Source organism: Apodemus sylvaticus, chromosome 3 (genome assembly GCF_947179515.1).
Source record: "Apodemus sylvaticus chromosome 3, mApoSyl1.1, whole genome shotgun sequence".
Taxonomy (NCBI): Eukaryota; Metazoa; Chordata; class Mammalia; order Rodentia; family Muridae; genus Apodemus; species Apodemus sylvaticus.
The window spans coordinates 153255454-153273861 of NC_067474.1; the positions used below are offsets into that span (position 1 = coordinate 153255454).

General features: G+C 50.6%; 1 protein-coding gene across 2 annotated transcripts in view; it reads right to left on the minus strand.

Annotated features, from left to right (window-relative positions):
- Positions 1–6089: 6089 nt before the first annotated feature.
- The window catches only part of Pax7 (paired box 7), a 97635-nt gene continuing 85316 nt past the window's right edge, over positions 6090–18408 (minus strand). For both annotated transcript variants that reach the window (XM_052175722.1, XM_052175721.1), the window contains exons 8-9: positions 14745–14991; positions 6090–6205 (exon numbers count right to left, since the gene is read on the minus strand). In XM_052175722.1, coding sequence (XP_052031682.1) covers positions 6090–6205; positions 14745–14991 — 363 coding nt within the window. The remainder of the gene's footprint in view (positions 6206–14744; positions 14992–18408) is intronic.

Below are 18408 nucleotides of genomic sequence, written 5' to 3' on the forward strand. Positions count from 1 at the left end.
CTAGTATGACAGTTCCTACTGGATGCTTGCAGATCCGGATGTAGAACTCTCAGCTCCTTCTCCAGCACCATGTCTGCCTGCACATTGCCATAGTTTCTTCCCTAATGATAATGGACTAAACCTCTGAAAGTGTAAGCCAGCCTCAATGAAATGCTTGCTTTATAAGAAACATTGGTTATTGCTATGGTTATGTTGTCTGTTCACAGCAGTGGAAACACTAACTAAGACAGGGCTCAGAGCTGTATCCACGGTGCACAAGGGCCACTCCAGTTAAAGATGCTGGGCATGTAAATCCTCTATTCCTCCTTCCCCTAGCCAGGGAATCAGAGCACAAAAGCCAGCCTGGGCTTTGTGCACATCCAACACTCCTGATCAAAATTGTTTGAGGCTAGACCCCAGGGTATCTCCCTCCCTCTGCTGAACCTCTCCTGGGCTCTATTGTGATCCCTTGATGCCTGGGCTGGAATCCCTGCACAGCCCTGCACAAGCTAGGAAACCCCGTTCATCTGTCCTCCTTTCCCCAACCCCGCATGCTTGGAGAAAACTCTGGCCTAACATGTCATCACTCCTTGTCTCCATGTTTCTAGCAACCCACCCACAAGCTCGGTGTTTAACCACGCATGGACACAATCCCAGCTCCTATCTGTGATGTCATCATTGCTTGCCTAAGCTCTACAAAAGCCTCTTCCCTTAACCTGGATATGCAACTCCATTGACCTCTTCCTGTGAGATCAGTGAACCAGCCCGAAAGCTGTCTCTTAGTAAACCTGCCTTCATCTTCTTCTAATCTGGTCTAATCTTGCTTAATCTGTGTCACTGGGTGAGGGGCGGGAGGGAAACCCTATGATTTACTTCCTTTAATTCACAAAAGCCTATTATGTCCTGTAACTCACCTGCTACACCTGGTCCTGCTCTTAGGGAATCGGTGTTTCTGAGTTCTGTATTAGGCAGGTTGAGAGCCACCAAAGGTTCTCAGCTCAGCACTAGCTCAGAGGCCCCCCCCCAATCTCTGCCTCTGAACCCCCAGAGATGCTCAGGAGCTACCTCTGTGGATCTGTACCAATCAGCATTGATACTTATTAACACCAAAGAGGCACACACAGCGTACCAACAGCTGCTTGGCACGAAGGCTTGGAGTTATCTGCGATGGGGGTGTATCCTACTCCTGGTACCAAAGGAGATATGATGGTGTGTCAAATTGACAAGGGGTGAACTTGTGATGGATATTTTTGGTTGTCGACTTGACTATATCTGGATTTAACTAAGACCCATCTGGCTGAGTGTATCTCTGAGGAAGTCTTCCTGATTGGTTTATTTGAAGTGGGAAGACCCATCTTGAATCTGGGTCCTTTTTGGTTGGAAGATCTGCCTTTCATCTGGACCACAGCTCTGATGACAGCCTATATAAAGGACATGGAAGCAGGAAGAATTTGTTCTTTGCCTGCTTGCTCTTGCTCTCGATGACAAGTTTATTCCCTCACTGGCATTAGAGCTTACTACTTCATGATTCTAGCACATACGGAAACCTAGCTGAGATATCCAGCCTTGTGGATGGAAAAACTACTGGATTCTTGGGCTTTCTGCTTGGAGACCGTCAGTGGAATTGTTGGAATAGTTGGACCACAACCTGTAAGTCAGTCTAATACATCCCGTGTATCAATCTCTATCTATCTATCTATCTTTCTATCTATCTATCTATCTATCTATCTATCTATCTATCTATCTATCTATCTATCTATCCATCCATCCATCTATTCATCTATCTATCCATCCATCCATCCATCCATCCATCCATCCATCCATCCATCCATCCATCTGTTCATCTATCTATCTATCTATCTATCTATCTATCTATCTATCTATCTATCTATCTATTTATCTATCATGATTGTTTGCATATGCTTGGCCCATGGAGTGGCACTATTAGAAGGTGTGGGTGTGTCACTGTTGGAGTAGGTGTGTCACTGTAAGACCCTCATCCTAGCTTCCTGGAAGCCAGTCTTCCACTAGCACTGTTCAGATGAAGATGTAGAACTCTCAGCTTCTCCTGCACCATGCCTGCCTGGATGCTGCCATATCCCCCACCTTGATGATAATGGACTGAACCTCTGACCCTGTAAGCCAGCCCCAATTAAATGTCCTTATGAGAGTTGCCTTGGTCATGGTGTCTGTTCACAGTAGTAAAACCTCAACTAATCTCTCTCTCTCTCTCTCTCTCTCTCTCTCTCTCTCTCTCTCTCTCTCTCTCTCTCTCTCTCCTGTTTTATTTCTCTAGAGAACCCTGACCAATTCAGGGTACACTAGAAACATTCCCACACCAACCCATCGTGTGGTTCCCAGCCCCCCTGGTCCCCAGCCCCACAGGATGGCAGCCAATTGAGGATGCAGAATCTTCATGATGTTCTTTTAATTTCTTTTAATGTATAACAGTTATGCCTGAGTTACAGAGGCAGCGCTTACAAGCAGCAGGTAGTTAAAGCAAATACCAGTTTGTCTTTCTAGTCTACTACTCCATATAGCTGAATAAATTATGGTGCGGTTATATTTAGACACCCGCCCACACGCGCATATCCCACTCACACCCCTCATGCACACACACTCACTTTGCGTGGAGGAGAAACTGGCTGAGCCAAACACTGAAGTCACAATGTTGCAGTCACTAGGAAGAAGGAATGTTCTCCTCCTGCACAGGGTGGTATTTTCCCCTCAGGGCACTGCCCAGGTCCTTGTAGACAGAGGGAATATTAAATGACAGGTATCTTGAAGCATTTCAACACGGCATCCTAGGCACTCCCATTTGGTCTTGGCATGATGCTTCTGTAGAAGGTGAGGATGCTTTCGTACCCTAGAGAAGTATCTCGCAGGGAGAGACATTTCCAGGAGCCTGGGCAGAATAGGAGCCTCATAGAAGACTTACACAGTCTTCTTAGTTGGCAACTGTGGAGTCCCTCAGCAGGACTTAGTTCCATGTCTCAGAATGGTCTACCATTTCCATGCAAAACAATGCCAGACTGTGGTGGAACGCGTCAATTCCGGGCTCCATCCTGGGCCACAGCTGTCATCTGGCTGAGAAACTGTCCCACTCTCCTGTCTCCCCGGCCAGCTCCTCCCCCCCAACTCTTCTCTCCTACCCTCTTGGTCTCCAATTTCTGTTTCCTGTGCTCGTTCCTGGTCCCCTAAAAGAAGGGTATAAAGTAAAGGACTAAGCCATCTCTCCAACTCTCTCATTTTTATAGCAAGAGAGAAAAACCAAATTGGCAGTAGGGAAATGACAAGGAAAAAAAATAAAAAAGAAGAAAGCCAAGCAAGGTTGGCATACATAATCCAAACACACAATGAGATCCCTACAGATGGTCCCCGGCACTAGCACGACACACACTGTGGGGGTTTCTTTCCATTTTTTTTTGTTTTTCTTTTTAAGTATATAGATTTATATATAAAAAGCCAACATTCTATAAACAAACAGCACGACGTCACATTTTCAACTACCAGACAATGAGTTGAGAGGGGCCTCCACAACAGAACCAGTAGCTACTCGAGGTGACATGGAGGGCGCCCCTCTTCTCTTGCTATCGACTCTATTTACAGGGATTGCGGTGGGGGCTGTTTCTGGTCCAGCCTGGCCATTGGAAACTGGCCTTCTTCTAGGCTGCGCTCAACCCCAGAGAGATGGCGGAGAGGCCTGGTGCCTCTCATCTAACCGACTCAGCTCGATGGTGAAGTTGCAGGCTGCCCAAACAAGGCTGAGTTTTACAGATCAAGGCAGACAGATTCACAAAAGCATGAGATGGTTGGGAAAAGCTGTTGTGGGTGGGGGGTGTCAAGGGTTCCCCCAGAACACAAGTCCCATTTTATACCAAGATGGCTGCTTGGGGGAGCATGCAGAGGCGTTGCATGGCATGAGAAGTCATTTCCTTTCCTCTCACGCAGGTCTCTGGTTGAGCTTACCCTTGTGGGCAGGTCATTGTGATTGGTCCAAGCATTGGAATGTTGTTCCCAGGGCTGGGGCTGGGCCCTGGGGATGTCACCTGCTCGAAGTCCCTGTTCCTAAAGCATTGTGGGTGAACAGAGACTCAAGTGCATTCAGAGCCAGGCCTCCAGGGGGCAAGGAATGTGGAGGAAGATGCATTTGGTCTTGGAAAGGGGTGATTGCAGCTGTGAGAAGTTCAAAAGGAGAACCTGGGTTCCCAAGGTGGGGCTGGGGCAACGTGGCTTTCCTCTTGTCCAGACCTTGAAGAGCCCAAAAGTCTCCTTCGTTGGAACCTGGACAGAGCTGAGGAGCGCCATTTGCCTGGTGCTCGATGCTACCAGAGAGTCAGTTTGCCCTCAGTTCTTAACAGATTTCTCTAAACCACACACGCAAGCCATCCTAGTCACGGCCTGGCACAGGCTTCAGAGGATAGGTCTAGAGATGAGAAATAGGTGCACATTGGTCACGTGTTCTTGTAGACAAGCATCCTGGTGTCTTGCCAGTTCAGGTCCCCAGGCAAAAGGAAGTCAGCTGGGGCTTTTGAGCTCATAGCCCCTCTCACTAGGAATGCCTTGCTGGCCAAGGGCAGGAGGCATGAACTGGGCCAGCGGGTGGTTTCATGTGTACAGGTAGCAACAGGCGATCAGGCCCAGGGTTCCTGGATTTAGTGCTGTGGGATAGCAGCACGGGATGAGGGTGGTCCGGGTGTAGGCGTTAGCGAGGGAGAGGGTTAAAATGGATGCAAATTTGATAAATAGAGGGTGATAAAGAACTCCACGGAGGAGAGAATGGGGGGGCTCAGCAATCCATTTCCCCCAAAAGACCCAGAGAGGGTAGGGGTGAAAGGAAGACTCTGGAGTGCTTAAGGAAGGGACCTTGTCCTCTTTGCTGGGACTTTTAGCATCTTCCCCTGTCCCCGGAGGGTGGGATTGGGGTGTCTTAAAAACAGTGCCCAAAGTGCACTGTGCTGCGTGAGGAGACAGAAACCTCCTGACTGAGCAGCCGACACTGAAAAATGCGACTCCGAAAAGAACAGAGACATGGCCTTCCACCGAGATGCCAAGAAAGCTGGAGCATCTCTGGGGTGGACCAGCAATTTTGTCTGGCCTGAGAAGGCTCTCTGCACCCAGTGGCATCGAGAGCCTTACATGCTGGAAGATGGAGGCCCCCCTTTCAGGGGAGCAGCATGCATGAGGCAGGTTCCCAGCTGCCAGTAAGATGATGTACAGAATCCCAGGGGTGCAGACTTGAAAGCTCGGTGCACTCAGACCATCTGAGCCTGCCTCACTGTCTCCTGTCACCTCAAGACTTTCCCTTCTCCTACCAATTGAGGAGACTGACAGGATCTGTGGGCTGCCCAGGCCTTTCACAGTGGGCAAGCCTCTGTTAGATGACAGCCTAGGAGTCCTGCACCTCCTGATGCTGGACCTGGACCAGGCATTCTGGGATAGCCCATGGCCAAAAAGCTCTGCCTCTGTGCCCCCTACCCTCTGCTAGAATTTCTTCCTGGTCTCCTGATGCCTGGCAGGGTGCATAGGGACAGTCCCAAAGTCCTCTGGATTCCTAGGTAAAATCGAGATGTTGTTACCTGCTTTCTCCCCTGGGAACACCCCGAGGGATTCATCTCAGTGTCCAGTGAAGGCTGCAGTCTGGTGCCAAGCAAGAGAGGTCCCAGCTCTGTGACTGAGGACACCCGTGAGCTCCACCTGCACCTGTGGCCAGGGCACCCAGCACTCAGAAGTCAAAGACTCCATGGCTTTGTCTTTGGCACCATTTTCTTCTGATAATTAGGTGCTTGGTTCAGTTTGAGCCTCAATCTCTGCACTGAGGCAGGACCAAGGCCATGATACTAGAAGGTGGGTGTGAGGCTGGAGATCACTGCAGGATGCCTAGGAGCCCCTCTGGGAGAGAGGGGGAAACAGGAGGCCTCTCTGGGCCACTAAGCATGGGTGAATGACACACTGGTTGTCTGTCTCCAGAGTGCTGCCTGTAGGAAGGGAAAGGGTTTCTTCCCTGGCCTCCTGCTACCCCAGGGGAATGGGGGGACTGAGGTGAGGAGACTCAGGGTTTGGGAAGGGCTAGGCTGGGCCACTGGATGGAGCGAGTTGCCCCAGGGACCCTAGTAGGCTTGTCCAGTTTCCACAGGAAGAAGTCCCAGCACAGCAGAGTGTTCCCCAAGCTTCATACGGCGCTGAGTGGACAGGCTCACGTTTTTGGCCAGGTAATCAACAGCAGCTGGAAAGAGAGAGAAGCTTCTAGAAATTGAGGTTCTCTTCATGTACCCTTCCACTTAACCTTCATCCTTCTGTTCACCTGTCCATCCAACCACCATTCCATCCAGCTCTCCTCTGTCCATCCATCCATCTTCCATCTATCCATTCATCTGTTTACCCATCCATCTTACCAATCTATCCATCCAGTCTCCTTTCCTTCCATTCTTCTACCCACCCACATGTCTATTCATCCATCCACCACTCCATCCCTTCATCCAACCATCTATCCTTCACTCCTTCCATCCACCCACCCACCCATCCATCCATCCATCCACCCACCCACACATCCATCCATCTACTCATCCATTCACCCATCCATCAATTCACACATCCACCACTCCATCTTCTTCCAACCATCTATCCTTCACTTCTCCCATCCGTCCATCCATCCATCCATCCATCCATCCATCTATCCATTTCTGTCTGATTACCCGTCAAACCTAATGATCTGTCTATCCATTTCCCACCATTCTTCTTCACATTCTTTTTCGCATTCATCCATACACATCATCTTCCATCTATTCACCTGCCAGTCTTCTTGTCTCTTATTCCATCCACACTATTCATATACCCATTCTTCTGTTCATTCATCCTTCTGTTTTTCTGTCCATCCATTCATCTTTCTGATCAAATATCCATCTGTCCCTCTTTCCCCTGCTGGCTTTTTTTTTTTTTTGTCAACTTTACACAGCCTAGAACGACCTGAGAAATGAGCATCAGATGAGGAATTGTCTAGTCCAGGTTGACTTGTGGGTATGTCTTTGGGGAACTGTCTTGACTGCTAATTGGTTATTAAGAGATGCAGCCCACTGTGGGTGACACCATTCCCTAGGCAGGGAACCCTAAGCTGTTTAAGAATAAAGCCAGCCAAAGGCAAGTAAGTAGACAACATGGATACATTGTTTCTCTCTGCTTTTCAGTGTAGGTGTGATGTGACCAATTCAAGTCCCTGCCTTGACTTCCTGCTATCATGGACTATAACATGTCATTGTAAGTAAAATGAACTCCTTCCTTCCCTACGGGGTCAGAGTATTTGACACAGTAACAAAAATAAAATGAAAACACCCTCCATCCTTCTTCCACTTCTCTTTCCCTCACCAACGTCCTTTCCAGCCTCTTAGCAAATATTTACTCACTGTTTATTATTTGTCCATTCTTTTGCTGGCTCTGCAGGGAGGTACACAGACACAGCCCAGTTTTTAGTAGAGAAGTAAGCTTCCCTCCCTTGAGCCCTTTGCATATCCTGGCCAGTGAACCCGGCTGAGTGAGGCCTGGTGACACTGAGGATGAAGGTTCTCTGCCTTTGCTGGACCCTGAGTGCAGGTGTGCATGAGGCACAACAGGGTCCTTGCACAAGAGCCAAAGTGGCTTTTGCAAGTGAGCCAAGAGGGTCTTGGGGAGAAAGCAAGAGAGCTGAGATCCACAGCCTGTCAGCTCCAGAGAAATCATGTTAGCATTGGTGGGGATGCATGTGAACGTGAGTGGTGTGTGTGTGTGTGTGTGTGTGTGTGTGTGTGTGTGTGTGTAATGAGTATCTTTACAAGACAATACACAACAATACCTACCCATGCCCATTTGGGATACACACACACACACACACACACATATAAATGTACACATACATACAAGCGGCATACACACACACCTGTGTGAGCCCCTTGTAAACAGATACATGGAAGCACCCATGCATGCACAGGCCCTGCAAACATAAGAGCTCACCTGAGCAAGACAAAGATGTCTGTCATGTGCAGCTACAACTGCTGGCCCACGAAGCATGTGGATCTGTCCTAACTGAAGCTCTAGCAGAAATCTTTCCCGACTAAGGCACTGGACAGGCATGTGGCCAAGGTCTCCCAGGGTGCAGGATTGTCACCTTTAGGTCTTGTGACAGTAGCCAGTGAGCCCTCACAGAACCACCAATACACAGAGAGGCCAGAGAGGAAGATAGAAAGCTGTGCACGAAGAGTCACAAGGCTCCCTCAGCTACCTGCCTTCCAGGGCTCTCTGTAGACTGATTCTGTGCTTCCCCAGGCTTCACATCTTCTGCTTAAAGCAGGGCCCGAGGAGGTAGCGTCAGGAGGCAGGGGACACAGCTTGATGGCTAGGCCATGGAGGCCAGAGGGACAATCTCAACAGCTGGTCTGGATTTAAATTCCTTGGGTGTGATCTGGGGCACAGCACTTCAGCCTCAGTTTCCTTGACTGTATCATGGGATAGAGCATACGGGCCAAAGAACTGCAGGGAAAGTTAATAGAATCCGCACACACAGTCTGAAGGTAGAGTGTGGTGCTTGTGAGCTCAGGCCCAGGAGAAATGTGACCTTTAATGGTGGCACAGAGAAAACGGAGGCCGTTCCTGGGCACATTCCCAGTTGTATGGTTTTGAGCAAGCTGGTCTTCCTTTATGCCAGTCTATCTACTTGAAAATTGGGGTACAGACAATGCTTTGAAACATACTGTCATAGAAGGCTCAGGACAAGCTTCCCAACTCCTAAAGGCTGTGCAAATGTCCTGGGGGTGTCTTTGAACCTCGTGTGTGCCTCCCTAGCCAGGCTCTTGGGTAAGTGGAGGGAAGTTCTGTGCTGAGTTCCTGGGCTAAACCATCTGTGACGTCACTCACTCAGACTCAGGCTCCTAGGTAGCAGCAGAGCAGAGACAGCTGTGGCCAGCCTCACCTGGCTGTGAGTGGGGAGTTCCCAATTCTAGCTGTAGGAAAACCTTAAAGGTCTGGCCACACTGTCATTTCTCCTTGCCTGTCAGGGACCATGGATCAATAAGCCACCCTCATAGAGGGGTGGCAGGCACCAAAGGCACCCCAGAGAGCTAGCCCTGTGCTATCCTGCTCCCAATCCCATACTCAGGGTACTATTAAGTATTATTCCAGCCATGTAAGCCAGATAGTGTGACCGTCCCCTATCCCTGTTTGACAGAGAGACTCTATCTAAAACCACCTGGCTCCTCTTAAGCTTTCAGACCCTCAGGCTGGTGACAACTCCATAGCCTTGGGCCTCCCAGCAGCCCCTGGGAATGATCCTGGGGTATGAGCATTCCTGGCAATGGCCCCTGCTGTGCATACAGCCCTGACACTGAGGCCCTTTGCCCCCCCATGCCCACATTGACCCTTTTCTACTTCAGGTGAGGTTTGTCAAGAGCACACATCACCTCGGGTGACCTTTCTTTAGTCACAGGAGGCTCTGGCTTACATTGCCTCAGTTTACCCCATGCTGGGCCCCGACACTGCCACTGTAGTTATTCTGGGCAGGCCATGAGGTCTATCACTGAGAACTGCAAAGGCAGAGCCCACACTGGGTTGGCACTTTCTGTACACTGGGGGAACGTGAGTTCTGTGCCATGGGCAGGACAGTTCCCACTTGAGAAATATGGAAACCGAGGCACAACCCAGTTGCCAGTCCAGAGTTACCCACAGACCCCCATGGACATGGATCCATTGACAGAGCTGTGCAAACGGGAAAGGCAGATCCCTCGAGCCCATGTGGAAAAGTCAGACATGGCAGTGTCTTCCCAGCACAGGGGTAACACAGGCCTCTGGATCTCTGGGGCTCAGCCTGCCTGGTGGTCTGTTTAGAAAGTTTCAGGCCAGTGAGAAATGCTGTGGATAGTGTCTAAAGATCTGAGTCTGACCCCCGACCTTCACGTGTACAATTGCACACATGAATGCATACATACATGAACACACATACACAAAAATACATACACACATAAATAAAGGAAAAAATGAAGAATCACTTCTCTGGCACCTCTATCCACTCTGTGCCTCTTCCCTGGTTAACCCCCCCCCCCAGCACACAGTAGGAGCTTTCCCTCCTTGAGGTAGGCAAGAAAGCAACCAGAAGCCAAACTTTCCTGCTGACCCCGCCCCCTGTAACTTCCAGAGCACCCAATGGGCCAAGGGCTTGCTTGCCTCTTCCTAGGGTAGAGCCAAAAGGCTGGGCAAGAAGACAGGAAGGTGACATTCCTCATTAGGGACTCTGTCAACAGCCCTTGGTGTCCTTCTGTCCCTCCGTGGTCTCCCTTCTCCTGCCTCACACCCCGCCTGGGCTCTGAACGTCTCCAATTACATTAATCAAGAGTTGGCAGGACTGGGCCAGCAATGCCAACCAGTAAACAGATCCCAGCCATCAGTATCTCGTCAGAGCGAGGCCCCAGAGGAGGACCCTTCCAGACACAAATTCTTATTAGAGTTGTCAGATCTATTAAAATTCTTTTCACACTCCTGCGTTCTATCAGCCCCATCATTAGTATGGCCCTGGCCTCTGGGAACACCGGGGCCATATTAATCTACCGTGTGCCCCATCCCTGCCCCCCTGCCCCCACCCACTCCAGGGACGGTTGGAGATGGGCAGATGGACGGACATGGCCAGAGCCAGAAGATGTGAAGGTGTCTCTGGGAAGGACAGAGGCCCTGGGAGCCGGGGACGGGGTCTGCTGCGTAGGAGTTGGGTCACGTGCGTGTTTCAAACACACCTGAAAATGGGTCTTGAAGACCAGGAGGCAGGTGTAGCCACCCTGCCCATCAACCCCTCCCAATAACTTCTCTAGGTGCCATTTCTGTAACAGTAAGAATAATCACACACGCAGCTCTGTGTAGCAGCGGACATGGGACATCAACTAACAGTTATTTCTCTTCCCTCCCTGCACACGCGTTTAGCAAGTTGCACCTTGACTCTGGGCGCATGCTCAGTGGCACACACACACTCACACTCACACACACACACACACACACACACACACACACACACACACACGAGTGTGCACATAGGAGAGTGTCAGTGCCAAGGGTCTTTCCAAGTCTGGCTCACCTGTGTTTTGAGGTAAGGAGGCTCAATCACAGTCGCCCTGCTGTGGGACCTTAGGAATACTACTCTACCTCTCTGAGCCTAACAAACAGGGTGGGGGTGGGGAGTGAGGTGGGGGGTGGGGTGGGAAAGCTCTGTGGCCGAGGGGCATGTATTTTACACAGAGCTGCCTGGGCTAAACTCAAGCTCGGGACAGGAGGCAGCAGGTGACAGGTGGATCAAGACCGACACAGGGGAGTGCAGGATGTGTGACTTTGCAAGTTTACTAGAGAACCTGGCCTCCTGTGTGCTTAGGGGTGTTGGCTGCTGGTTGACGGAAATATGACATGCCATTGGGCTGCCCCAGAATGTCAACAGAGAAGAAGGCAGTGTGACCAGAAATGGCTGAGAGGAGGTGCCTCCTCCCAGACCCATCCTGCAGGTGGGCAAGCTGAGGCTGGGTGTGTGTTCTGTGCCATGGTGACACATGATGGTAGAGGTGCCTCAGTAAGTGGAGTCTGGGTCGGGCTGGAGACAATGGCCCCAAGAGGAGCCCTGAGTTCTCCCCCAGCAACTGAGGAGCAGAGAGAGGAGGGGAGGAGGGAGGAAGGAGAGGGAGGGCAACTGCTTCTCCTTTCTGGCCTCCTGGGCCCCTTTTCTTTTGATCCCCCTCCCCCACCACCCCTGTGCTGACTTTGGGGTTAATTTTATTTCCGAATTGGGCAGGCGCCCTGGAGTAGGGCAGGGGCTCCAGGCTCCGGGTGTGACTAACGCCTGCCTGGGGCCTGGCCATGCTGCCGCTGCTGTTCTCAAATGTTTTATCAAGAGCATGTGTGTCCTGGGTTGGACTGGGAACATGCGCTAGGTCAGGGGGTCAACCAAGGACCTCGTGGAAAGGCTCCCGTGCACACGGGTGCGTCCTGCTCACAGATGATCATGTAGAGCTGTGCTTCCCAAACACACACCCACATGCGGGATCCTACACACCCATGGGCAAGCACACGATTGCATGCACAATCATGCCTGGGCACAGCATATGAACACACCCAGGCATGCATATCACGTTCATGCCATCACCCAAGCATACCTAATCATAGACACCTTTAAGCACAAGTACATGCCAAAACATACATGCACACACAACCACACTTATCTGTATATTGGTTGTACACACTCAACACACACATATGCACACACACACACACACACACAATCAGCCCATAAGAACCCACCTATGAAAATTTAAACATGTGTGCATATTGCCACCACATACTCTCACAAGAATGTATGTCTGTGTGTGCTCCTACAAAGCCATATATACATACACAGTGTGTACAGAACAGTCATTTGTATGTACACAAACAGGTTACATGTAAACATACACACATAGGTTCAGCACACATTCATACATACACACACAGACAACTCACTTATCTGGAAAATGTGGGCGGGCACTTTGCAGCTGTTGAATTATTCAAGCCACATTACTTGCACACAGTGTGCGCACAGACACTTGCACTGTAGCAATCGCAGGATGCATGCGTGCACGCATGCATGCACGCACGCACATGTGCACATATGCACATGGGAGGTAGAGGCCCACACAGCTGGCCCTCATTTAACCGTGGAGGCCAAGGCTGTGAGGTTGGAGTGGGCTGGGGGCCTCAGGAAGCAGAGGTCAGGGTGGCAGGACCAGGCAGCAGCTGGAGAGGATGCCCTCAGGCTGGGGGCCCCACTCTCTCCACACACCCTCCTGATTAGTTTGACACCAGCAGGTGAGGCCTTTGCTGGAAGGTGGCGGGAGGGCAGCCTTGTGACCTTTGGCTCCCCCATCCTGTCTGGGCCTGCCCTGCTGCTGGCCCCATCAGGCTGCGGCCAGAGGTTGTGGCCAAGCCCTGCTTGGCCAGCTGTTGGCCTGAGAGTCTGCTGTTGCTCTATCAAGCCAAGACACCAAGGGGGCAGTGGCGGGAGTGGGTATGTGAGAGCCTAGAGAATTGAGAGGCGTGTATTACAGGGAACAGCGTCTGCCCGCAGCCATTCCCCTGCATTGCCATGCAGAGGGGGAGAGGGGGAGCAGACCCCCCCACTGTAGTGCCCCCCACTTCACACCACATGCAGCTAGCTGTCCTACACTTGACCTGTGCCTAGCACCATGGGGAGCAGACTCTCAGATGTTTACTTAGTTGTAGGTCATTCAAATGTAAAAACTGATGTAGTTGGTTCGTGTTGAAAAGTCTTATGAGGCTGTTTAGAAAGGCTTGGGTGTGCAGGGCTGTGTCCCCGACCGCACCCTTATGAGTTTTACGTGCTGAGGATGGGTGACAAATTCAAGCCCCATTTGGGCTACAGAGTGAGTTCAGGCCAGTATGGAGATCTTAGTGAACCTTGTCTCAAATATAAAGTAAGTAGAGGGTTGGGGATGTAGCTTGGCAGTTGTGCTCAGGCCTAGTTTCGGTAAGGTCCTGGGTTCGATTCCCAGTACAGCCAAAGGACAGCGACAAAAGCCACTGGATTTCAAAAACAGAGTCTGAACAAAAGAATACAAACTGTCACCTGGGCATCGCCTGTGGACTGTGTGAAACAGTGATCTGGGAATACTGGGTGAAACAGAACACGCTAATAAAAGAATCCTGCCCTTTCTCCTTGTAGAGCGTGGCCTCTAGAGACTGTAGGGGCATTTGTGGCTCCTGGGATGGAAGTGGTGTGCGTGTGTGTGTGTGTGTGTGTGTGCATGTGTATGTGGTGTGTGTTTGTATGTGTGCATGTGTGTATGTGTTTGTGTGTGTGCATGCGTGTATGTGTGTGTTCATCTGTGTGTTTGTGTGCGGTGTGTGTATATGTGTGAATATGTGTGTGAGCATGTGTGTGGTGTGTGTGTATGTTTATGTGCACGTGTGTGTATTTGTGTGCATGTGTGTGGTGTGTGTATGTGTGTATATGTATGTGCACGTATGTGTGTGTGTTTGTGTGTGTTCACGCTCATATGAACGGTGTCCTTACTAAGAGGTGGGTCACTGTATCTGATGACCGGCTCAGAACATCTGAGGTCATTTCAACTTCTTTTATGGACCTCAGTTTTCCCTCCTATGAAAGGGATCCTTGGGCCTATGAGATGCCTCATAGGGTAAAAAATGTAACTCTGAGTTTGATTCCCAGAACCAGGTAAAGGTAAAGAGAAAAACTGCCAAAAGTTGTCCTCTGACCTCCACTCATGTGCCCCCACTCACATATACCACACATCCAGACTCGCAACATACATCACACACACACACCACACACAGACACACACATGTGCATCACATACACACGCCATACAGAGACACACACACACATACATTACACACACAGACACACATAGAGAGGCACAGACATACAGACACACACACACACACACACACATTTTGAATTTTAAAAGAGGACTCGAGATGGCTCAGTGGTTAAGAGCACTGGCTGCTCTTGCCAAGGCCGGGCCTAGTTCCCAGAACCCACAAAATGGCTCACGACCCTCTGTAACTCCAGTTCTAGGGGATCTGATGCCCTCTTCTGGCCCCTGCAGGCATTGCAGGCACTGCATGCACACAGCACACAAACACTCATACACACAAAATAATAAAATCTTTTTAAAGAAAAAGACACCCCCCACCCTGACCACCGCCTTGCCCAGGAGTAAGCCCCCTTGGAGATGGGCAGTGAGGGGGACACTCACTCTGGCCATACTGGCTGTACTGGTAGCCAGCCACAGGGTCCACACTGTAGCCGGTGGCGCTGTAGGTGGGTGGGCAGTAAGACTGGGAGGTGGGCAGGCTGTCTCCTGGCTTGATGGAGTCGGCCCGCTGGCTGCAGCTGGCTGAGAGGGAGGAGGCCGAGTCCAGGCCTCCATGCAGCGGGGAGATGGAGAAGTCGGCCTGGGGCTGTGGAGGCACGGCGCTCGGGTTGCTGAGGATACTCATCACCTGCAGGAGAGACGGGCAGTACCATAGGCTAGACCCCAGGGCACGAGCATGCAGGATCGGGCCGGAGTACACACTCCACACGCACGCCCAGGGCAGATATCAGCAGTATCACCGCCTCGTGTGGTAAATGGGAGGTCAGGTCTAGTGCTTTTCCTGTCCAATCGTGAGCCCAAGGGGATATTTCTCAACAAGAGCTCCAGGAGCAAGGCAGGCCCCTTGTCACTTCTCGTCCCTGATGGCCTGGTGTGAGGGGCTAGCCTCTCCTTTCTGCTGAATGCATGCATGAATAAACCGATGGATAAATGCAGGAATGAAAGACCTAATTACACAGGCGCATCCTGGACCCATCAGCTGGATGGATGAACAGCTGAATGAATGCCCTCAAACATGAATGATAACTTAATGACTACATAAGGGGCATCCTGGACTCATCAGCTGAATGAATGAATGAGTACACTAGCTAGATAAGAGGAACCCTGAAGTTATCAGCAGAATAAATGAATGAATGAAGGAATGAATGAATGAATCAATCCATCAATCTATCAATGGGTGCATGAATGAATTAACTAACTTCATACAGGGCATCTTGAACTATTAGCTGAGTGAGTGAAGAAATGGTTGAATGCATAAATGAGTGGGTATATACATATATGGATTAACAAATGCATTAACTATACAAGGCTCTGGATCTAACAGTTGGACTAACGAATGAGTGAATGAATGAATGAGTGAATGAATTAGTGAGTAAATAAATGAAGGAATGAGTGGGTGAATGGATGAGTGAGTGAGTTAATGAATGAGTGAGTAATGAGTAAATGAATGAATCAGTGGATGACTGAATGACTGAGTGAATAAATGAATGACTGAGTGATGAATGACTGAGTGAATGAATGGATGAATGAATGAGTGAATGGGATCTAACTAGACAGGGGGCACTTAGGGCCTATCAGGGATGCTTAACTGACTAACTGATGGACCGATGGACCGATAGGCAGGATGAATGAATGCCCACAAACTTGAGAGATAAACTAACTAGTTAAAAGGCATCACAGAGCTATCAACCGAAGGGATGAATGAATGAATGAACGAATGAATGAACAAATGCTCTAACTAGCTAATGCACACACTAGGCCTATCAGCTAAAGGGGCAAGTGAATGAATGAATGAATGAATGAATGAATGTGTGCATGAACTGAGGCATGTATTCCTCAGTGTCCTGACTAGATGACGGCGTCTCAACAATCACGGAGCTTTCCTCCAGGAACTAGAGGGCCTTGCCTCCCATCAGACTGTCCCATCTTCATGTGCACACCCACACATGCACGCGCACACGCACGTGCACACAGCCGCTCTTCCTGGTTTAACGGCCCCACGCCTTTGCTGTGGTTAAGGCTGGGTGCCCTTCACGACTTTCTGGACTTTGAGCTCCTGCCTCTGCTATGCCAAAGCACAAAGCCTGTGCCTTTAATATTACATTTATTTACTTTTGTGGGTGCATGCCACAGTCTGTACATGGAGGCCAGAGGACAAGCCAAGGTTCTCTTCTTCCACCACGTGGGTACTGGGGATAGAATTCAGGTCGTCAGGCTTGGCGGCAAGTGCCGTTACCCACGGAGCCGTCTCGCCAGCCCAAGGCCCACGTTTTGTTTTGTTTTGTTTTTTAACAGCTCCCCTGAGACCCTTCTGTGCCGGTCGGTCGGCTCCTGCTGTCTCTGGCCTTCACCCAGGACCCTGCTTGGCCTGTGGGGGACCCCCAGACTGCACTCTGCAAGCTCACCCTGAAGGGTGGATGTAGAACCACTGGGGTGCTCGCTTAGTCGTTCAGTAAGTATTGGTGACAAGTCTATCCCCGCGCCCCAGGTTGAAGGCCACAGAACTTCAGAGCAGAGTCCTACCCCCTGCCCCAGCGGAAGAGTGAACAGAAAGATCTTGGCAACGAACGAAGGCCCTCAAAAAAACAGAGAGCACTCAAGTGTTAGGCAGAGACAGCTTTTGGCTGTGGAAGCCACAGACCACACCCAGGAGTCCAAAGGAGCTTTGGAGAAGGTGGGACTTGCCACCGAAAACTCCAGTAGGGATTGGTGGTGCAGGTGATGACCCTATAGGGTGAGAGGGCACAGTCACCCAGAGGGGTCTCCAGGTCTCCAGTGACCTCCTGGAGATGCCACACTATAGGAAAGAGGCCCTGGACTAGGAGGTTTTCCCAGTGGCTTATCCTATCCTATCACAGGCTCTGGGGCTGGAGAACAGGTCAAGGGCGGACACACAGATTCTATAAGCCCTGGGCAGAACAGAGTTCTCATACTTAACAGCTGTGTGTCTGAGGGGGTGTAGACAGCCCGGAAATCCCATGACCTCTGAAGTCCTAGGGAAAGGGATTGTGAGGGTGGCTGAGTCAGAGGGTGGCAGGGAGGATTAAGGGGATCTCTGCCAGGGACATGCTCTGCCTTGGGCCTGGCTAAGAGGTGGGGAAATAGGACCCCTGTTCTCACAAGTCTCCTCAGTTGCTCCTCTCTTCAAACCTCTTTTTAGCCATTCACCTACTTGATGTCTCCAACCCAGAGAACAATGGAGACATGTGGGGCAGAGATAAGAGCCCATTTCTCAGATACAAACAGTGAGGTCCACAGAGATTGATGCCCCCACCATTCCTCATAGCTAGTGGTCAGCAGGCTACGGCCTGGTTCCTGGCCAAGATCACCAGCCACGGATTCCCAAAGACTGAGTTGGCTCACCCAAATCCTTTGGAGGGTCATACTCCAGGGTCATGCAGTAATCTATTTCTTGGGGAGCCAGATGTGGAACACCAACTTTGATACCTAAACTTTGTAAAAGGAGTACTTGGTCCAAACCAGAGTCAAGGGCGGGGCATGGCAGGCTATCCACAGGTTCTGTTGGTGGGGGAATTTTTTTTAGGTTAGATGGAACCCCATGGACCTCTCCAAGATGGCAAAGATACTGTATGTCTTTGGGGATATGTGAAGGGGGATCTGAGGTTGGGTGGATGCACCTAGATCACTTTGTGCTGTCTGCCTGGCCTGCAGACTCACCCTGCCTCTGGCATCTCTGTCAGGTCAGGACCAAGAGCAGGGTGCTGGGCTTTTAGGATGGAGAGACAGCTAAGCCCTGGACTGCGTCTGTGCCTTTCTGATCTTCGAGATGGGTGTCCCAGCCTTGGGGAACCTGCTGTGGGGCACGATACAGGGATCTGGGTCTGGGAGAGGCCACTGTTCCCAACTGTGCTTGATTCCTGATCAAGATCGCAGTCTCCCACCAAAATGATGATCCTGTTGGTCATCCTGCCCCCCACAGACAGAGCTTACTTCCCCTTGGAGAGAAACCTAGGCCCAAGGAATCAGTTTACCAGCCCCTTCCCTTTTTCAGAATACATCAGAGGCTCCTAGAGGAGGTTGGGAC